The following is a 22,775-nucleotide window of genomic DNA, read 5'->3' as shown; positions in this document are numbered from 1 at the left end:
AGAGGCATTTCTTGCATGGGAATAGCTTTGTCGCAGCTTCTTCAGTCTCTGGGGAGGAAAATGTCTTTCCTCAGCTGCCAAGCTGGTAAATAGACTTGGCGTGGATGTGTCCGTAGAGTTACTGGCTCATTCTGGTTGACAGTTTGGGGGTCTGACCCTCAAAATATACATCTGAGGGGTGCACTAAGTGCCACTCTCCTTCCTTAGCTCTGACTCTGTGTCCATAAATCAGGACACCATGAGTAGACCCGAGCTCCCATACCTGGGAAGAAATGCAAACTTTGACATCCTGAGTGATATACGGTGACAAATGAGCCAAGGCATCACATCAAATATGAACCAGTCCCACCACTGACAACATTGGATCAGGAATCAAACCTCAGGGGCATGACGTGCACAGCTCCATTTCCAGCCATGACATCTAGACTAATGTAAAACCAGTGGGCCACAATGCTTTTTGGAGTAAGAGGTCACTGTGGAACCTCAGGACTTGTAGTTTTCTGTTCACATTCATCATTCAGCTTTTAGTTAAGGACAGACTAACCCATTGTACTGTGGAGCATACGAGATTTCCCCTGGTATATGGAGCACAGTTTCGCCCATCATAGCCAGTGTGGTTGCATCCAGTGGGACCCTTGAGTTCATGTATCACCGAGTGTCTACATCTCTGTGTCTCCTTTCTCTAGGGTGATCCCATTACTATTTTTGGACCCCAGGGCTATAAAGGCAATAAAGGAGATCCCGTAAGTTTGACTTTTAAAGCTGTTTCTTGTCCACTGTTGGTGGTGTCAGCACTGGGCACAGCTTGCAATAAGCATTCCAAACCAGCACTTTGGTCCAGAGCCAGTGGCTGAGAGTTGGGTCCACCAGGAGAGAAGAACAATCCGCTGATGTCTGTCTTACCTTTCAGGGTGAACAGGGCCTGCCAGGTTTTGATGGAGACAAAGGCGAGAAGGGAGAGGATGGCCCTGTAGGAGAAAAGGTATGAACCTCCCAGTGCAACTGAGAGAGACATCATAATGTCACTGGTTGTGTGTGGAAGGGACTGATATCTCTCCATCAAAGAACCACAAAATGGTTTGAGTTGGCAGGGACCTTCAAAGCTCATCCAGTGCCACCCCTGCCATGAGCAGGGACATCTTCACCAGCTCAGGTTGCTCAGAGCCCCGTCCAGCCTGGCCTGGGATGTCTGCAGGGATGGTTCATCCACCACCTCTCTGGCCAACCTGGGCCAGTGTTTTAGCACCCTCAACGTAAAAAATTTCTTCCTCATGTCCAGCCTGAATCTTCCTCCTTTAGTTTACAACCATCACCCCTTGTCCTATCGCAACAGGCCCTGCTCAAAAGTCTGTTGCCGTCTTTCCTATCAGCCCCTTTTAAGTCTGGAAAGGCTGCACTAAGGTCACCCCGGAGCTTATCTTCTCTTTCTCTTCTCTTCTCTTCTCTTCTCTTCTCTTCTCTTCTCTTCTCTTCTCTTCTCTTCTCTTCTCTTCTCTTCTCTTCTCTTCTCTTCTCTTCTCTTCTTCTCTTCTCCAGCTGAACAGCCCAAGTCTCTCAGCCTGTCCTCCCAGCAGAGCTGTTCCAGCCTCGGATCATAGAATCATAGAATGTCCTGAGTTGGAAGGGACCCACAAGGATCATCAAGTCCAACTGTCTCTGCACAGGACACCCCACAGGTCACACCGTGTGTCTGAGGACGTTGTCCAGTCTGTTCTTGAACACTGTCAGGCTTGGGGCCCTGACACCTCCCTGGGGAGCCTGTTCCAGTGCTCCCCCTCTGCCCACTCTCCAACAGGTCCATGTCTGTCCTGTGCTGAGGGTTCCAGAGCTGCATCATCCCTTCCCACATCCCTGCTGTACAAGGACACACTTGTCCAGCTCTTACCACAGAAAGACAGAGGAAGATGCTGGGCTGGGGCTTGGGAATGTGGTAGACATCCAGTTTACCAAGTGCCAAGTCTGTAGTTGTGGAACCATCTAAAATTGGTGTACGAAGTACTGGATCACTTTGGGAAAAGTGACTGTTCTATTACTGCAGCACTATAAGAGTCCCACATCTCTCTCTCTCCCTCCAAGAGCTGGACATGCTACTTCAAACCCTCTAGCTCTTGTGACATTCTTGTTAAAGCCTGGTTGGCTCCTCTGTTTGTGTTCTTCACACAGGGCTGTCCCCTAGGTGGTGGCAAAGCGAGTCGCCTGCTCCTCCATTTGCCATTGCTCTTTGAGGGCACCCTGTGGTGGTCTTAGGTCTCAACCCATCACCATTCTGCTGGGCGGAATCACGTAACTCTCCCACTCTCAGACTGAGTCATGGCTTAAATCTCCGTGTACTAATCATCCCTATTTTCATAATCTGTTAATGCTTTTTGCTCCAGAAGTCTGACCCAGGACGAGGATGCTGCTGAATCAATATAAGTACCTACAACAGCAGCATCCCTGTCTGAGCTAGACACTGAGCTCTCATTATTTTCCATGGGAACATGTATAACCAATGTAGTTCAGGGTGGGAATGCCCTGACCCAGTGTGGGCATCTCCCTTGAGAAGTGGCAAATTGTGTCCTTACCACAGCTGCTTGAGCTGATTAAGTCCCCAGCAACTGGAAAAGAAACTTGTGGAGATGCTCCTCTGGGTCATACCTGTTTCTTAAGTCAGATGAAGCCCACATACGATATCTATCAGATTACTCTCTAATAAAAAAATCATATGTAAGCATCTCTTAGAGCAAGAACATCTCTTGTCTGAGTATCTGAGTGAGTTTAGATGGAGACCCAAAGTTGTATCTCCACCACCAGTAACTCCAGCAGGGTCTTGTACCTGAGTATTTGCAAGAAGTTGGCTCATCCAGAGGCTTTGAGACCCTTTTCTGCTTGTTTTCCTTCAGCCCCCATCAATGGGCACCAACTCTTTTACAGGACAGGTCACTGAAGCTTCTGCCAAGCTGTTCTGCAGCTGGTGGCTGCTGTACAGACCTCTGGTGTCCCTGGGGCTGAAATCTGCTATAGAAATTGTGCTTTTGTTATCCTCTCCACCATTTCCACGGGTTCTTCTATGGGCCTTTCCCATGGGGATGTCCCTTGAAGAGCAGTAGGTAGTCAAAATATATTTGACGGAGATTTTAAAATTCCAGGGACTCAAAGGTGAAGCTGGTTCCAAGGGAGTGATGGGGCTTTTTGGAACAAGAGGACCGGTGGGACAGAAGGTGAGTACAGTGACCACCTCTGTTAAGGCATCCCCAGCAAGAACTGATGTGCAAAATTCCTTCACAGTTCTCTCACGGAGTATAATCCTGCATTCCTTCTCCAAAATTTCTGATTGAAATGTTATGGGGCTACCAAGGAGAAGTAGTTACGCTTTTCCAGGAGACTTCTAAAGACTTCTACTTTGTAAAGCAGCAGGGAGCTCTGGAACCTTTCTGGGGTGAAATGGTCAATAATGAAATGCCTGAAATGCCAGCATTTAGGTGTGCGAAGTGAACTGCTGTCCAGTTATAGAATCAAAGATCTATATAGGTTAGAAAAGACCTTTAAGGTCATTGAATCCAACCGTAAACCCAGCACTGCCAAGTCCACGTCTAACTCATGTCCCTGAGAACCTCATCTCCATCTCTCCAACCCCTCCAGGGATGGTGACTCCGGCACTGCCCTGGGCAGCCTGTTCCAATGCCCCACAGCCCTTTGGGGAAGAAATTGTTCCCCACATCCAACCTCAACCTCCCCTGGCGCAACTTGAGGCCGTTTCCTCTGCTCCTGGCGCTTGTTCCTGGGGAGCAGAGCCCGACCCCCCTGGCTCCAAGCTCCTTTCAGGCAGTTCAGAGATCAGAAGGTCTCCCCTCAGCTCCTGTTCTCCAGCTGAACCCCCCAGGTCCCTCAGCCGCTCCATCACATTGTGCTCCAGCCCCTCACCAGCTCCGTTCCCTTCTCTCCACTTGCTCCAGCACCTCAAGGCCTTTCTTGGTGTGAGGGCTCCATTCAATTGCTCAGCTGAGATGTTTGGGGGCTCCTACCTGCCCCCTCCAGCTGCTGCTGCAGCCAGGTCCTCAAAGGTCCCCTTGTCTCTTCCACAGCTGTAGGTATCTTCTACAGCAATCCTCATTTCCAGAAGAAATGCAGATTTTCCCCATGGTAACCATCACCACTTTCCTTGCAGGGGGAGCCAGGAGAACCAGGCTTGCCGGGCTCTGCCGTGAGTTGGAACATGTTTTTCTGCCTTTGAGAGTTTCAGGTGTGGAGCTGGTCTTGTGCCGCTGGTCCTCTCCCCACAGCCACATGTGTGGGCTGTGAGCTGGGATGGGGTGATGCTGACTCAGTGCTGCTCCACAAAGCCCACGTTGAAAGAGGCTTTGCTGGAAAACCAGCAGAGGGGACCACAGGCAGAGGTATGTTTTAATGGGATGTTGCATTTTGCATCAAGGAACACGTCAAATATGCATTTAGTGTATTGAGGGCCATTGCCAGCCATGAACAGACAATGTTTCCTGTTCAAATGACTGAAGAATTGCAACTACAGTTGTATATCCCAGGAGGAACATATATATCATTAAGACGCTGGACTACAAGTGGCTGTTTTCAGTGGTCAGTGGGTGCATGTTGCTGGCCAGAGGGAAAGCAGTTATGCTAGAGGACCTGGATAATCTCTGAATTCACCTGGTTTCCTGGCAAATTGTAGCTGGGGGGGGGAGGCAATATTTGTTTCACTGCAATGCTTTGCAAAAGTGTTTATTTGCCTTTGAACTTCACCATTTCACCTGGAAGAAACCTCAAGTGAAAAAATGGTCTCCAAAGTTGGTCAAAGTGGAAAAAAAGTCCCCGCTGATTTATTTTCATCGGGGAAAGGAAGGAATACGAGGGGAGGGAACAAAAAGGTGATTGGGACTGTTTCTCTCAGGTCATGGAAACAGGAGCATGTTCCATTGTTTTATTGCAATAAGAAATATCAGTATTTTCTTAACCTATTCCCCAATTATCCCTCTCTGTGTGTGAGTGGGTGACTCTCAGCAACTATCTGTTGCCGTAAAGGCTCCACAGCTGTTCAGCGCTGCCCACTCATTACCATTCATGTCTGTGTAACTATTTACAAACCCGTAATCCAGGCTGGTAATTACTCACTGAGAAAAAGGTCCTCATCCAATTAAGAATTTCAACCCCTGCCTAGTTGTAAACAACTTTCTGAGCACTTTGCCGAAGCGACGGGGCTGTAACGTGCTCTAAGACCTCAGCACGCTATAGGTCCATCTGGGATCACCACACGTAGGCATTTTTGGAATTGCTTTGTAGTGAACACCCAAATCCCTAGGTGACAAGCAGTAGTAGAGCAGGAGTAGAGCAAAGATGTTTGTTGAGGCTGCTGAGTGCAAAGGAAGCACAGACTCCACCCTGGCCAGTGACCATCCAGGCAAAGATGCGCTTTATTCTGCTGGCACCCACAGGGATCAGCACGTAACTGTAGGATCATAGAATTATTTTGGTTGGAAGAGACCTCCAAGATCATCAAGTCCAACCATTAACCCATGTCTGGCAATAACCCATGTCCCTGAAAACCTCATCTTTGCATCCGTTCAACCCTCCAGGGATGGTGACTCCAGCACTGCCCTGGGCAGCCTGTTCCAATGCCCAACAGACCTTTGGGGAAGAAATTGTTCCCCACATCCAACCTCAACCTGCCCTGGTGCAACTTGAGGCCATTTCCTCTGCTCCTGGCGCTTTTTCCTGGGGAGCAGAGCCCGACCCCCCTGGCTCCAAGCTCCATTCCCCTATCTGAACTCTCTCCAGCACCTCAAGGCCTTTCTTGGTGTGAGGGGCCCAAAACTGGACTCAGGATTCAAGTTTTGGCCTCCCCAGTGCCCAGCACAGGGGACGGTCACTGCCCTGGGCCTGCTGGCTAATACAGTTAACTACCAGAAAGTGGTATTTTGTCAATCAATATTTGAGGAAAACTAAGTAATGTTTCTTTTGGAAATATTTAGGGATTCTGCTGGTGCGGGTTAATGTTATCTGTGCTGTGCTTGGAGCTAAGCTGAGGTAACAAGGCTTGGCTTTAGTCCTTCATTAAATTTTCAAAATTGCAAAAGTCCGGGGCACTGTTGGAAAAGCCATGATATACGACATCCGGGATGAAATTCATCTGACCTCAGGTTACATGTCTGCCATGTTCACTTTCCACATCTGAGTGAGCTGTGCTCAGACTTGTTTTATTGGCAGCTTTAGGGTACTCTTAGAGCATGATTCACATCATCTATTTCAGAAACTCGTATTAGGACACAACATCCTGATGTAACTCGTTCTCCACAAGCCCAGGTCTCACTTTATCCTCAAAGTGCTCACAAACACTTTGATTACTTTTTCCCCAAGTCATTCTGTACAGTTAGGCTTGGCTGTTTGATATGTCATTCCCCAAGTTCTCTTCCCTCTTTTTCTTAAAGACAGACACTACTTGGTCCAGTCTAGCTGTACCAAATCTGTCCTATGCAAAGTCTCGAAGTTAATGGCTAGCAGTTCTCATTGTCCTTCAACTTCCTCTAATTCCATATTTCATATCCACAAATTGCCACCAAGTCACGGTAAAAATGTGACAGTCCTTTTCTGTTGTGCTGAGCTCACTCGGAGTAATTCAACCAGCTTGTAAAAAAATCTCACCCATTTACCCTTTTGATTTGGTGATCCGTAGGAATTCCCAAGTGACAGCATTTGTTTCTTCTCCCTATAATCATTGCCTGGAGAATTTAAATGGATCTAGTTGACTTTACAACTGGACCTCCAGGCAAATGAGCATATTCTTGATATTCAAGACACCTCCTCCTCCTTTTTCCTCTTTTCTAAGAGCACTGAGCACTGTGGTTACATTGATATTCCTGCCATGCTTCACCCTGTTATATTAATATTACAATCAGTTATGACTATTAAATTGCAATCTTGATTATGTATTAAGGCTTCTGGCTCTTCTTCTTTATTTCACATGCTTTTTGCATTAATATCCTAGCAAATTAACCCACTATACTCCCTAAAATTCTATTCTGAGTACCCTTCTCTTAGCATTATGCCCTATTTTGGGTTTACAGGGTCTACATTTATCAACATGCCTTGGTTCTGTCCATTCTGGTTTGCAGTCCTCCTCACTAGGTCTACAAGTTGGAGCTCAGAGATGTTCTTCACCTCCTCTCATGAGCTGGGCTCTATCTTTGACCAGCAGCCTGTGGATCCTTACCCTATATCTGAGGAAGCCAGGGTGTACATGGTAACACCATCCACACAGCCATGTCCTTATCCCCACGGTGTCCTGCTTCAGCTTACCTGGAGGATGGGAGAACCACCAGCTCCCTGGACCTTCTGCTTTTGCTCTCAGAACGATTTCTGATGGGCTTTGTTCTTCAGCTCTGCCAGAGCAAATTTGGCAGTGCCAGGTTGCAGCAGAACCACAAGCATGGAGTTTGGGGCGAAGGATGGGAGAAATCCTGGATATTTCCATCCACGCTGGTCATTGAGAGTGATGGAGTTCTCAAGGCATGAAAACGAAGCTGTGCACCTGAAGACCAATAACCATTTAAGGATTAAAGTTGCTGGAAGAAGATTAATTAACTGAGGAAGTCAAGTAAATTTTAAATAGGTTATATATGAAAATGGAAGTAGGGTTTCCTCTCCTCTTCCTCTCCTTGTCGTGTGCAGATACAACACACTCTTACTCTTTTCCCTTGGCGGAGCTTCAACCTTCTGAATCCCTCTGAATATTTAACAAAGATGGAATTATTATGCATGATGAAGGAGTTGGGACAATCTTTACATTTTTAAGATGGTTGCATGCTGTGTGTAGGTAGGAAGATGAAAGTTCAGCCATTAGTTCAGCAAGTTGCCGCTACCCTTTTAAATTCATCTGGCTGTTGGCATCTGGTGCCTTCACATCCTTTTAGTCAGCGGTTAATGACTGACTGGCTTAAACACTGAGTTTTAAATGACTTTCTCACTGAATTCACATGAACCAGGATTGTCTTTCTATTCTAGGTGGCTTTCCCTTGTGAGACGTGAGAGCAAGTTAGGGAGTTCTGGTTAACACTGTGTCAATCAGATGCTAAATATGGCCAGTCCAGGAAGGCTGAAGGAAAGCTGAAGGATAGATACTCTTTTGCCACTGTTTAGAGGTCTCTCCTGGGCTTGACAAGAGGTGCTGCTGACTACTCAAATTGGAAAAAGCCATCTCTGAGAAGTTATTGCCCTGGGAGGGGGCCCTGATGTGTCCTGAGCCCTTCCGATGAGTCCAGGCTCGTCAAAGGGAGGTCAGTCAGCCAGATCTTCTGGCCACAGGTGGAAAGCTCTGCCCAGGGTGCCTTGGAGGCTTTTCAGTGGGGTATCAGGCTGACCCACCTCTGAGATGTAGTGCCTGGTGGAAAAATGCCCATTACAGCTGTGAGGACCAGGGGCAGCTCCCACCCCAAGAAATGACTTTTCAAGGACAATATTCAGGACTAGAGCAAATAATTGTGAGCAGGACAGTCCGGACACAAGACACAGCAGGAAAGACATAAAACCAGAGGTGAATCTCTTAGGTTTAGGCTCCCAGCTACTTCATATGCATCATCCCATCAGACATTGAGCACTAAAACGCGGGAGGTGAGAAGCCTTTTAGCAGAGATTGCAGCCTACACCATGGGTTGGAAATGCATGAGCCCTTTGATGTGTGTCTTCAGATGGATCCTTTTAGGGTGTGCCATGTGGGCAACGTTTTTGATGATGGGTTTCACACTTTCCTCAGCGTGACCCAACTAATTCCCCAGCTTGTTCATCTGAGTGGAAACCATTCATCTGAGTGGAAACGATCAGCCTGGAGACAAGGTTGGCTCCTCCCTGGCTCCAACCCAAAGTTTCATGGGAATTTGTGCCTGGAAGCAGCGATCCTCGGCTGCTCAGACATCTTTACGTCACAGCCAGTGCTCAGGACTTATGACTAAGCCTTTGCGTTGCTGTGCCTTCATGGTACCTGGTGTCCTTGCAGTTAAATGGAGCCTGTTCCAGCAACAATTTAATAAGAGAACCAAATAGCAAGACCCATTTCCAGTACTCCACCAGTAATTGCCTTTAAACTGCCATTTTACTAGCTTTTATTGCCCAGCCTTTGTTTGCCTGGCAGAACATAGAATGTAAATCTGAAGGAACAAGTTTACATTCAACTTCTTTCCCTTGCCTAGTGCTCAAATGCTTTTCTATTCCTCTCTTTTTTTTTCTTTCTTTTTGTTTTCCTTTTTTTTCCTCCTATTTCACCTTTTTCTTGTTCTGGGTGCAAATGACCTTGAAAAGCATCACCTCCACGACCTCCCTCCCCCACAGCTCAAGCAGGGACAGACCTGCTGTCGTGTCTAAGCCTTATTATAAACCTTCTAGTCCATATGACAAAGTCTCCTCAGCCCATGATGAGTGGGAGTCCACCTATAGTGAGAAAAGACCCGGATCAAAAACTTGCTTATGTTTGCTGGACTGAGTAGGCATGGCTTAGACCCAGCTACCTTTCAGCCCACCAGCACATAATGTGAGCTTAACTCTTCCTAAAGCCATTTGGGCCCCTTTCAGGTCAAGAACAGGCAAGAAGCATCTCATAGAATAACTTTGATTGGAAGAGACCCTCAAGAACATCGAGTCCAGCCATTAACCCAACACTGGCACTAAACCGTGTCCTTAAGAACCTCATCTCTGTGTCTGTTCAACCCGTCCAGGGATGGTGACTCCACCACTGCCCTGGGCAACCTGTTTCAAAGCCTGACAACCCTTTCCAGGAAGAAATTGTTCCCAATATCCAATCTAAACCTCCCCTGGTGCAGCATGATCTAAGGCAGACAGAAGAGAAGAGAGTTGGACACAGGCAGGTGGGAAAGCACAGGAAAACAAGGAAAGGTCTCTCCTTGACACAGGAGGCACTAGGGACAACTGATGAAAATATTAAAGCTAATTGGGAAATCTCTGACTAGTCTCAGGTTCCTTCAGGCTCAGGCAGTGCTCAAGAATAAGCTTTTTAGCCCATCCCCTTGGATACAGGTGTGTAAATCCCTGGCCAGATGCACCTGTACCCAGCTCAAAGCTACCTCAGAAATGCCAGGCACTTGAAGGTATCCTGGGTTTTGAGATTTGACCATCAAAACAAAAGGTTTATTACCCTCCCTATAATCAATCTCTCCAAGCAAACAGAGAAAGTCTAGTTAGCTGAGGATTTTATAGTCCATTTACTCCCTCAAACAGAACATCATATTGATTGTGTCAATAGTTGCTAGTAAATAAAGAGCTTGCACAAGATGTTCATGCCTGATAGTGTAGGCAGTGCTTGAGGAACGTGGACTTTACGTGATCCAAACATGACTAGCAGAGCAATGGAGGAGCACCTGGTCAGCTCTCAAATACTCCTCTTACTCTGAAATGTAAAATATGTTGAGGATTGGGGAGGAGTTTGAAGAAGCAACATTTTTCCCAGGGGAGGAGCTGAATTTTTATTTCTGGGGGTGAAAAGGTGATGGGTCTGTTATCACAGTCTGACCCACCATCAGGGACAGCATCATCCCACCTGTATGTCTCTGGGATGTTTGCTTGTCTCTGTGATTGTGTTTGAAGTGTCTGTTCATCACTGAGAGGAGAAGTAATTGGAGAGGTGATGGTTCTGCTTGGCATACAAATCTGAATCACAGAATCCCAGAATGTCAGGGGTTGGAAGGGACCTGGAAAGCTCATCCAGTGCAATCCCCACATGGAGCAGGAACACCCAGATGAGGTTACACAGGAAGGTGTCCAGGCGGGTTGGAATGTCTGCACAGAAGGAGACTCCACAACCCCCTGGGCAGCCTGGGCCAGGCTCTGCCACCCTCACCATGAAGAAGTTTCTTCTCAAATTTAAGTGGAACCTCTTGTGTTCCAGTTTGAACCCATTACCCCTTGTCCTGTCCCTGGTTGTCACCAGCAGAGCCTGGCTCCATCCTCCTGACACTGCCCCTTTCCATATTGATCCCCATGAATGAGTCCCCCCTCAGTGTCCTCTTGTCCAGCTCCAGAGCCTCAGCTCCCTCAGCCTTTCCTCACACGGGAGATGCTCCACTCCCTGCAGCATCTTTGTTGCCCTGCGCTGGACTCTCTCCAGCAGTTCCCTGTCCTGCTGGAACTGAGGGGCCACAGCTGGACACAAGATTCCAGGTGTGGTCTCCCCAGGGCAGAGCAGAGGGGCAGGAGAACCTCTCTGACCTACTGACCACCCCCTTCTAACCCACCCCAGGTCCCATTGGCTTCCTGGCCACAAGGGCCCAGTGCTGGCTCATGGTCACCCTGCTGTCCCCAGGACCCCCAGGTCCCTTTCCCCTACACTGCTCTCTGATAGGTCATTCCCCAACTTATACTGGAACCTGGGGCTGTTCCTACCCTGATGCAAGACTCTACGCTTTCCCTTGTTATATTTCATTAAATCTGGTGGCTGATTTTGCAATACTTCTTTTTAATAAAAGTGTTTCCTTTTGACAGCCTACTCCAAAATAATTCCAAGTGGAGAAAGCCATTTGTTCATCTTTCGATCTGCTTAAACAGCCAGTTCACTCTCCTCTGAGTGAGCTGAGCTGTGTGCGATCAGTGTCTCAAGTTGGGATATATCCAATTTCATCTCACATACAGGTTCTGAAAACTGCAGTTGTAGCTGGCCAGAATGGATCAATAGACTGTAGCAGAAAGGGCAACCTTGTGAGAAAAAAAACCAAAAAGGATATTTCTAGTAACTTATAGTTTCCTACTGAAACAGTGGGAGAGTGCAAGAGGCCCTGATGCTGGAGGTGGCTCTGATGTTCCACATGGAGCTGAGTTCAAAGTGGCTCCACAAGCCAAGAAGCTCCACAATTGGGCAAAAAGGTGTCTCCTTGGAGGACAACCTTTGTCCATCATTACCCACAAGTCTGGGATGGATGAAGATCTCACTTTTGGCTTTCAACTCCCCAGAGTGGAGATCTCCTCCCATTGCAGCTATGACCAGTTCCATGCCTGGATCTATTCATTCCCCAAACAAATTTCACCACCGGGTGCTGCTTTTCTCACCTGAGCAAATCCGAAGCTGCAGACCCTCTTCCCAGGGTTGTGTGCAACCCTCAAAGTCACTCGCAGTGTGATGCTGCCTGCTCTAATTAATGCCTTTGCTCCTATTTTCAACCATAGCCATCACAACCTTAATATTCTTGGTCCAGGACTTAGCTGACGTGTGCCTCTGTTTCCCAAGGTGTTAATATAAATAAACCAACTCACAGACTGAATTTGCTAGTGGCTTACAACCCCATGAGGAACAGGTGCTACCCTTTTTCCCTGAAAATAAGACAGGGTCTTGTATTAATTTTTGTTCCAAAAGATGCCTATTTTTGCATGTATAGCTGCCTGGGCACTGTTTAAATTGACTTTTTAATGAACTGTAATTAGGGCTTATTTTTGGAGTAGGGCTTATATTTTGAGTATCCTCAAAAATCCTGAAAAATCATGTTGGGGCTTATTTTTGTGGTAGGGCTTATTTTTGGGGAAACAGGGTGAATCCCAGCCTCAGGCCTTAGTGCTAGCACTAGGGTAGCGTCTGACCTGTGGCTGCAGGAACACACAACCCAGGCTCTTACTATTGAGTTTCCATCCTGATGAGTGTTCTCCGCCACCTCCCTGCAAGAGCTGACACAGAAATTAATTTATCTCCTCTTTCTGACAGGGTACAGCAGGACTCGATGGGAGGAACGGAAACAAGGGAGCCAAAGGCGACAGAGGTCTTCAGGGACAGAAGGGGAAGCCAGTGAGTAATGGGGAAGATACGGCCCGTTTGGGAGGTCGAAAGAGGCTCTGTGCCTTTTTTGACCCTAATTTTATGTCTTTTCCCACACCCTACGTCCCTCGTTATTCGAGTCAGGTTCTTATTCAGGATGAGTATTTCCAACCTCCTGGAGAAGACTCTAAAGCACATTCCGGCCTGATTTTTAGTAGGGCCATTTTCTGGATGCTAGCAGAGAATCTGTCCATGTCTCTAGTGACAGGCATCTAAGTTTTCACGTTTTGAGCATGTTTTCCTTTATCTTTTACCACGGCTCAAATTTCAAGTTCCTTCATGTACCAAGTCTAGTTCTTCTCAAAGCTGGCCTGCCTGATGGAGAGAGCAGGGAGCAAAGCAATCATTTGCTAAAGCCCTTATGGACCTCACTTTTGTGGGACGACCTGGTTCTCTGTCATGACAAGATGTTTCCCTTGCCCTCAAATAATTTCCTGCGTGCGGATGGGACTTTGGCCCCTTATTGCTGAAAGCTCATCTCCAAAGTGATGCTCGGTGGGAACATGTCCTCACTTTACCTTCTGCAAACAAGCTGAAATCTTCTGGTGGTTTTTCCTTTTTGTTTTGCTACGAGAGAAGAAAAAACTATATATATTTTGAGAGGGAGCAGGAAAGGAAGTCCTCACTGAAATTAATGAACATCTTCTAGATCATTCAATTAGCGCCTGAAGGATTTGGACTTTGAACAACAGACCGAATTTCCAGGGGCAGTGACCAATACAAGAGCTGAGGGAGATGATCTAACATCTCCACAGTGCAGGTCCTCATGGTTGTTGCCACTCCATTATCTCCCAAATCTTAGTAACATTCACTCCAACACACAAATCCTCAAGGATCATTTCCTAAACGTTGCCCAGTGGAAGCTACAGGCCCTATGGAGACTCTACACAGCATTTTGTCCCACTTCATTCTCAATCCTGTCACAGTCACCCATCTTCTGCAAGGTCATTCCCTGTCCCACCCCAGAGTTGGCTGCATTTCTGGCAGCAGGGTGACCATGACCTGCAAATTTTTAAGGAGCCTCTGATGGTTAAAAACACAGTATAAATGCAGGGTGATGCTATTGCCAGAGCTATATTCTTAACCCTTAGGGCTGTGCGTCATACGTTTGTCTGTATTTTTATGTAGGGAGGGAAAGGTGATCCCGGGACTGTTGGTGATATTGGACAGAAAGGAGCAAAGGTAGGAAATGGGTGAGATCCTGTGAAATCCCTGTCCTCAGAGGTATTCAAAAGCTGTCTGGACATATTCAGCCAGCTTTAGGTGGCCCTGCTTGAGCAGGGAAGTCAGACAAGATGACCTCCAGAGATCCTTTCCTACCTGAAACACCCCTTGATTCTGTGAGATAAAGGACAGAGACAAGACCTCAAGTTTCATGCCATAGTGGGCCTGAGGGATAAAGATCACAGAATCATAGAATCATTTTGGTTAGAACAGACCTTCAAGATCACTGAGTCCAACCATCAACCCAACACTGTCATTACCCCATGTCCCTAAGAACCTCATCTCAGTGTCTGTTCAACCCCTCCAGGGATGGTGACTCCACCACTGCCCTGGGCAGCCTGTTCCAATGCCCAACAGCCCTTTCCTTGAAGAAATTGTTCCCAATATCCAATCTAAACCTCCCCTGGCACAACTTGAGGCCATTTCCTCTCATCCTATCACTTCCTAGTTGGGAGAAGAGACCAGCCGCCTCCAACACCTCCTTGCCACGAGCAAGGGAAGAAGATGTAGCCTCACATCAGTACTAGCCCTGTGCACACCAGCATTCTTCCCTCCTGCCCTGACCTTCATTTGTCTTCCATGCCCATCATTTGCTTTATCCTCAGGGCTTACGAGGGCTACCAGGACGCATCGGTGCTCCTGGAGCTGACGGCATCAAGGTGAGTTCAGGCCAGCCTTCCATACTGTTCTGACTGCCCCATTTCTAGCAGTTTTCCCATTCATCCCCAGGATAGAAACAACATGAAGAAGACACCCTGATGCTGCCAGAAGTCCCTCTTGATGACATGGGGCTGCAGTGCAGGGGGATGTGACCATGGAGAGAAGGGAGCCACGGATGAGGAGGTTTTAAATCTCACAGGGAACTTTTTGATAGTCTAGGGTGAAAAAAGTAAAACTAAAAATCAACAGACCCTGTCCAAATCCCCTCCTGGTCTGTGGCTTAGCAACTACCTGAACTCGATTTGCAATTACTGCTGGGCACATCACTCTGGTTGTCAGCACCATTGGTCCTTCCTCTATAAACAGGGATAACGGCCCTTAGTGGTCTTTTTATGAAAGGTATTTGAGAAGCTTGGTAAGAAGTAAGGGAGCTGTTACTAGCTCAGCCAATGGGATATGTTGTTATTGTTGTTGTTATTAATATTTTCTTTCAACAGCCTGGCCTATTGGGTAAGTGAAGTACTGTTCAGTGAATTTCCCATCTGCTTTCCTGTAGGGTGGCTTGGAGTTCTGAAGCAGGACTTTGCCTATACTTAGGCTTTCTGTTGTCAGGAGTGGCTACATGTTCCCCCCTCAACTACTACCTACCTTGCCATTTCGGAGCAAGTTTTCCCAATATTTTAGAGGTTCTGGGAGCTTATAGACCATCCACTGTTTTTTCATCCACAGGGAGAAATTGGCAGTCCTGGAAAACCAGGAATCCCAGGATCAGATGGACCATGTGGACCAAAGGTGAATATCTAAATTATGCATCTGCCTACAAGTAGGAGGTTTCCTAAAAACTTTCCAGATGTTGCAAATTCACCCCTGCAACATGATTCTTTCTTTCAAGGGGCACAAATAGGGTTATTCTGACTTTATTCCAGCATAGATCTGGGTGAAGGAAGATGCTTGGACAACCTGGAGTGGGGACATCTTCACTCGTCACTGCAAGACTCAACCAGGTTCACCCAGCCCTGGTGCTCCACAGGCACTATTACACGTGTCAAGTAATGGGGTTTTCTAGTGACATTTCTTTAATTCTCCTTTAGTATCACCAATGTGCAAACGGAGAGATCCTGCTGTGTCGCACTCAGTAAATGATTCTGCAATCTGAAAAAGAGCTGGTTTCTTCAGCAAATTGCAACCTTGCCAAGTCTGCATTTGCCATGATTTTATCTTGTTTTATCCAGGGTGAACAAGGAGCATCAGGGGACCATGGTGCCTCAGGGATTCCTGGGGAGAAAGGAGAAAAGGTTAGTACTCACCAGACTGCATCGAGCTGCCATTTATTACAGAATAAATCTCGCATCCATCAGATCAAGTTAACAAAATTATACACTTTCTACATCATAGGTACCCTTTCCAGTGGGCAAATGTCAACTGTCTGGAGCACTAAGGCTGGGACTGCAGTTGGAAAGGGCAGGAGAGGGAGGTCTCCTCAAATTCACACTCTGACAATATATGAAACCTCAGAAAGGTCCCTGCTTAGGATGAGGAAAAGTCATCCAGACCTTTGAAGTGGGATTAATTGTCAGAGTTTATTCAACACCACCATGCCCAGGGTGCCTGGGATGCTGTGGGTAATGCTATTGCCTCCTGGGCATGTTGGCCATGGGAGCAGGAAAGGTCTCCAAGGTGACCTGATCCTGGGCTCTGCCCCTTCAGGATTCCCCACCTTGATCACTCCCCACTGACCTTCCTTCTCTGAATTGCTTAATTTTCTGTTTTCTTTGCTAAAAGAACATGTCTAAAATTTGTACCTTCCCATGGAGTGAAAAAAACAGGTTAAAACAATAACTGGTTTGGAAAAAAACAAACAAAAAACCACACACAATAATCCTAGCAGCCCTCATAGAGTCTTTTGGCATTTTCCAGCCCCTTGGGCCCTTCTCACATTCAGCTCCACCATCTGGTCTCCAGCTGATTTTGGATCTTAAAGAATTTGTTGCTTTTGCTGATAATAACTCTCCCGATCCTCATCCACTCAAGGTCATCTGTATCAAACACTAAGGGTACTTCATTTGTCAAGCAACATCTCCAGCTCACTAAGTCACTGAGTTGTGAGTGGTTGGAGTCCAGGAGGTTATTTCTGGGGAAGCATCACTCCCTTCCTCTCCTGTTCTTCTCATCTCCCACAAACATGTGGCTTCAGCCACTACTGAAAGTTGGGTGTTGGGCTGACTGGAGGTCTTTCCTTCCACTGTGTTTAATGGAAGCCTTTTCTTTTCACAGCAGCTCCAGGAGAAAGCTCAACAGTGCAGATGAGTAGGGAATTGATAGATCAGCTCTTGGTAATACCCTTTCTCTTCCTCAGGAGTCTGTTTTTCCAGTATTACAGACTAAATACTGGCCCAAGTTACCCAGAGAGGTGGTGGATGAACCATCCCTGGAGACATCCCAGGCCAGGCTGGACGGGACTCTGAGCAACTTGATCTGGGTGAACATGTCCCTGCTCATGGCAGGGGTTGGATTGGATGAGCTTTGAAAGCCCCTTCCAACCAAAACTTGTCTATGATTCTAAAGGACTCTACTTACATATGCAGGGAGAGCTGGGCATTGGAAATTATTGGGCATCGTCCCAGAGAGACACGTGTCCATGTCACCAAGCACTAAGGTGCCTTCTGGACAGGTAAAGGTGGAGAGCAAAGCTGAAGTGATCTCTACTATCCTACTGATGGCCTGTTAATAGCACAACAGCAGAAAGAGCAGAACATATATCACAGAATCATTTTGATTGGAAAAGACCTTCAAGATCGAGTCCAACTGTTAACCTAACACTAACGGTCTACCCTTGTTGCCAATGCCGTGAAAGCGTTCAGGTGATGTTTGACTGGCCCATCTCTAAAACCACCTGTGCTTGAACTGCTCTGTTGGTGATTCTCAGGGGACCAAGGGAGTTCCTGGCTTGGCGGGCTTCAAAGGACAAATGGGATGGCCTGGGAAGACTGGAGTCGCTGGACCAGAGGGACCTCAAGGGCCACAGGGTGAACCAGGACCACAGGTGAGCTGCAAGTGGTCTGTAGCAAGCCCTGAACCCTGGTGAGGTCCTCATGTGACATAGCACCCCACATGTGCCCCCACATGTCACCATGTCTCACGTACATCTCCACACCCCTTACAAGCTGACATCTGAGATCTCCCATATGGAGGTGAGTATAAAGTCTGCTGTATTTCTGTGGGATCTTGATCAATTTACTTCATCTCTTGGTGCATTTAGCACCAGAGACTTTTTTCCCCCCTTTCCTCTCTTATTTTCCTATCTGCAGTGTAAGATGTGACCTCTCAGTGAAGAAAGGAAGGCTGATAATTTCAAGTTAGTGGGGCATCAGGTGAACCCCTCCTGTTAATTATCTGGGGAGCAGGATGCCGAGGTTTCTGAAGGAGCTGGTGGCTTTCAGACCCCATTTGTGGGCCATACTTAATAAGTGTCTTTGCATGCAAGACATGCTGGGCACCTTTTGAAATGTAACAAAAAGACTTGGAAATGAGACATGCTAATACTGTTTATAAGCAGGAACATGCTGCCCCCAGATTCTATGGTAATGAAGAGTGTCTCGCTGCTGCCAACACAATGCGGAGGGACGATGCTTGAGATTAATGTTAATCGCTCACCCTTAGACAGCATCTATTAAGTAACAAAGAACTTTTCAAGTGAAAGAGGACTGGAAATGAAAATACCCTTCTTAGTTGTGCTGAATTTCAGATTTGGACAAGAGAATACATAAATTAACATGAAAGAACTGAGAATATAAAAAAAGCTGGAGTTTGGTGTCTACCTGAATGACCAACTATTATCCATAAGATGTCTATGGGATAACCCTGTTTTAACTCCTGCCACCTTGTGAGTGTGACAGATATTTGTTGTGCCATGTTTCACCCTTAAGTAATATATTTCTATATAAATATGTGTAAGGATTTAATCCCCATGTGTATATATACATACATGTATGTATCTCGAGACTGCATGTACACACACACACACATATGGTTTGTAAAATACTTAAGTTTTCTGCTAAATAGCAATTAAATTGTGCTGCTGCTTTGAAAACAGGGAAAAGAGGTAGAGAACTCTGGCAGGATTTTCTTCTTTAATCTGTTATGCCCTGCTGAATTATTGCAACCAAACAATCCAAACACCAATCGCCAGTGATTATCCTTCACCAAGTGAGAAGCACATTCAATAGCCTGGAGAATTTAGCTGATGTGTAGCTGCATCTGAAGGTTCAGGACTGTGCTGGTAAAGATACACTGGTGAAAATTGCTTTGGCTTTTGAGGATAGAAGTTGAGACAATCCGGACCCAATTTTATGTGAAAGTCTGAATGAGGCTGCACTTCATTAGAGCCGCTCTCCTGAGTCTCAAAGGTCTCCCTGTCCTACATCCCCCTGCAGAACTTCTGACCTGGGTGGTATAAAGATGTCTATGTAGGCTTTATTGATTCTTAACCTTCCTTAACAAAGGAAGAGCATCTTATATTGGGAAAGTTTGTACCTTGCTCAACCAAACAAACCAAACAACCAAACAACCACACACACACACACAAACAACAACACCAAAACTTCAACACTGGGGTTTAAATCTTAGGGAAGAAGTGATTGAGGAAGGGAAAACACAGGTGGCGCGGCAAGGACCACATCACACAGAGGGTCAAGCGGAACATCTGCATTGTGTCCTGAGACTCCATCAAATAAAAGCTTGACCTAGAGCAATCTGGTCCATGGTGCAAGGGCACAGGGGGTGCTCTGGGCCTCTTGCATTGCTCAGCAGCCTAGAGCTACAGCTGAATCCCACACAGTGCTTCACTGACAGGGTGATTATAGGAAGGACTACCCCCAAGCCTTATCCTAAAGGGATGCTGGTGTAGAAAGACCCTTCCAGAACAATAAAAAATTGACTAGATACAGCTTTAGACAATAGCAGCAGCATTATTCTTTTTTCCCTTGCTCCCCAGGCTGTACCTTGCAATGAAAAATTTATCAAAAGCATCACAGAAAGGAGGAAGGAGCTGAACATATAAGATCCCCTCATGTATGTTTAAAAAGGCTGAAAGTTTTTATATTAGCAGTTACAAGCGCTGCATGCTCAGAAAGCCCTGTATGAGATAACAAATGGCTTTCGTTTGGACACTGATTAAAGGGAGACTGTGAGATGCCACTTTCTACACCCACACTGCTACTTGTCTTTTCCCTAAATTAAAAGAGAAAGTCCCTGGGTCTGAACTGCAGCAGCGAGGCCACCCTCATTTCTAACGGGGGAGGGTATTATCTCCATCTGCAAGTCCTTCTCCTCCTGCTGAGACTCTGTTTCTTAAATTAGTGCTGGGACAGACAGAGTGTTAGAGAGACAAAACTGTCTTCTGCCCCTGCAGCATCCATCCTTTCTGCAGGGAGGGACCAGAGGAAACATCTCGTGCTTGTCCAGGTCAAAGGGAGCAAGACCCAGGGCCCTGAATTGGGGTGTTCAGCCTGGAGAAGAGAAGCTCCGGGGAGACCTTATTGCACCTTTTCATACTTAAAAGGGGCAAATAAGAAAGATGGGACAGACTTGAGCAGGACCTGTTGCAACAGGACAAGGGGTGATGGTTTTAAACTAAAGGAGGGAGATTCAGACTGGACATGAGGAAGAAATTGTTGGCCCTGAGGGTGGTGAGAGCCTGGCCCAGGTTGGCCAGAGAGGTGGTGGATGAACCATCCCTGGAGACATCCCAGGCCAGGCTGGACGGGGCTCTGAGCAACCTGATTGGGATGAAGATGTCCCTGCTCATGGCAGGGGGGAACTGGGTGAGCTTTGAAGGTCCCTTCCAACCCAAATTATTCTACTGTTCTATAGTTCTCTATGTCTAATCTGTCTGGGGAATATTTGAGATCCGAAGGGCTCTGAGTATCTCCACCTGCTGATGCCCAAGTTGGTCTTCAAGGGAAAATCCCAACCGGTGGTGTGGGATACCTCTGGAAGGTACTTGGGCATTTCTAACTGAGCTCTCTTCTTCCCCTCTAGGGTCCAAGAGGGAAAAGGGGGAGACCTCAGCTCTGCCTCAAGGGACCCCCGGGCATGGACGGACGAAAAGGAGAAATGGTCAGTATGGGGATGAGCCAAACTCATCTCCCAGTGAGGTTCTTCACCACCCTGCAGCTGTGCAGAGCTCCACTTTGGGCGCGGGTGAACGGACTTTGCAGGTTACATTTCTCAGCTCTCCAAATTTTGCAACAACAAAAGCACAGAGAGCATTTTAAACCCAAGCGCTGGGCATTGGACAGGGGCCTTCTACCCAAAGGTACCTCCAGCTGGGACAACTGCTGTGAGCCCTGTGGGCTGCCAGCTGTCTTATATAAGACTTCTTTGGGAAAACATCATATTTTGGGCCAGCACAACCTCAGCTGTGTTTGCCATAGCAGGTCGGGAGTAAAACAATACTCAGTGCAGTGCTTCAGTACAGAGGGGTGATGCTCAGCCTTTTAATGCACATCAGAGAATAAAACCAGACCTTAATCTCAAGATCTCAACCTGCAACCCACATTCTGAGTCCATCCCTATGCACTTCAGGTCCTGCCAACACTGACACAAGGGCTTTTTGCATCAGAAGGTGGCATTGCATTAGCTCCTTGTATTGGAGAAAGGTAATTCAATTTCTCCTCATGCTCCCGACCCTATAAGTGAGCGCGAATTGAGAAAAATGACCATCGCAGCTTTAATTTAGATCATTATTCCTCTGCTCTTTTTCCTTTAATATTTTTAAGTATTTTTATTCAACAAATCCAGTTTTTGCTGGTCCTGAGCAGAGAAATTTTTAAGGTATTGTCTCCCAGGAGGCAAAATCCCCTTTTGGCAAAGCTCTGTTTCATCTTTTCAGGGCTAGGATTGCAATCCCACTTGCAATGTTCTGCATGGTCTGGTTTCCAGAGATTCTCTGGAGGCCAGATCCTCTTCGTGCTTCCACCTCAACCTTTGTGGCCACTTACAAAGAGCAAAGAAACCTGACTTAAATTGTAGGTGGTAACATCTTTACTGTTTGGACAGAGCAGAGCTCCCAAAAAAAGCTGGGACCCTGCACCCTTTGATACACACTTTTGTTCTTGCTTTCTTGCACGTGGATGAGTCTGTTCCTTTCTGCTCAGTGAGCTACTCACAGATGTCTCTAAAATTTATAGGAAAACAAGTGAGTCTTTTTCCCCATCTGCCCCTTCCCGGTGTATCGTTTCCTCCCTAAGATGCACTTATTCTTGGAGCATTTAATGGACAATCTGCTGAGCTTTTGTAATAACTTAAATGTTTTTAACAGGGTGAAAATGGTCCAGCTGGCCAGAAAGGAGAAAAGGGAGATCCTGGTCTTTCTGTGAGTACTTTAGCCCAAGATCACATCCTATTACAGAAAATAGGGCAAACTACGCCTAAGTGGTGTAGGGGAGGAGGGAAATGCTGAGAAACAGGTTCATTCAGAGAATATCTGGGAAATGAGAGTGTTGGCCATTACCCAGAGACATCAGATGTGCACAAGCCAGGGTGGGAGCGGTGCTGGGCTGTACGATGCCAAACCCAAACAACCACCCAGAGCCCAGGGCACATTTCCCCTCTCCCATCCTCCCTGTGATGCTTTAAACTTCTGCTTGGTACACAGGATCAGTGCCAATGCCACAGGGCTGACCAAATAAAAAGAAAGAGCATAGGAGAGAAATATACCCCATTTTCAAAGCGATTAGGGAGCTGGTATTACTGCAAAAGCTGTTGCTGTGGGTTTATAAATTTTGGAGAAATGGTTGACCCACAGGGGTCAGGACAAGGTCCATGTTGAAGCTCCAGTCTGTTGAACAAGTGTGGTTTGTGCCACTTGACTAACACGATGATGCACTTTCATCTTTCCACTGCACATAGGCCAGGCAAGATTAGTTTTACCATGGGTGTTACAGGCAAAGGTAACTGAAATAAGCTGAAGTAAGGCCAGTTCCCTAAGTAAGTACCCCCAAATTTGTCAGCTCTAGAAGGGATAAGAGGTAGTGACCATGTGAAGTGCAGCTGGACACCAACCATCACACATGGAAGATGCTCCACTGAAACAGCA

General features: G+C 46.8%; 1 protein-coding gene across 1 annotated transcript in view; it reads left to right on the top strand.

Annotated features, from left to right (window-relative positions):
* LOC308050004 (uncharacterized protein) overlaps positions 1-22,775 on the top strand; it is a gene marked incomplete at both ends in the record, with an annotated part of 103,844 nt that overhangs the window by 72,250 nt on the left and 8,819 nt on the right. Inside the window, 12 exon segments of the mRNA XM_080359912.1 lie at positions 687-743; positions 911-982; positions 3,129-3,200; positions 4,148-4,183; positions 12,683-12,763; positions 13,922-13,975; positions 14,623-14,676; positions 15,407-15,469; positions 15,910-15,972; positions 17,604-17,720; positions 20,717-20,794; positions 21,999-22,052. Of these exon segments, the coding sequence (XP_080216038.1) occupies positions 687-743; positions 911-982; positions 3,129-3,200; positions 4,148-4,183; positions 12,683-12,763; positions 13,922-13,975; positions 14,623-14,676; positions 15,407-15,469; positions 15,910-15,972; positions 17,604-17,720; positions 20,717-20,794; positions 21,999-22,052 (801 nt within the window).

The sequence above is a fragment of the Nesoenas mayeri genome, assembly GCF_963082525.1.
Source record: "Nesoenas mayeri genome assembly, chromosome: 1".
Taxonomy (NCBI): domain Eukaryota; kingdom Metazoa; phylum Chordata; class Aves; order Columbiformes; family Columbidae; genus Nesoenas; species Nesoenas mayeri.
Note: the sequence above shows the minus strand (reverse complement) of the source record. Positions and strands in the feature narration are given on the sequence as shown.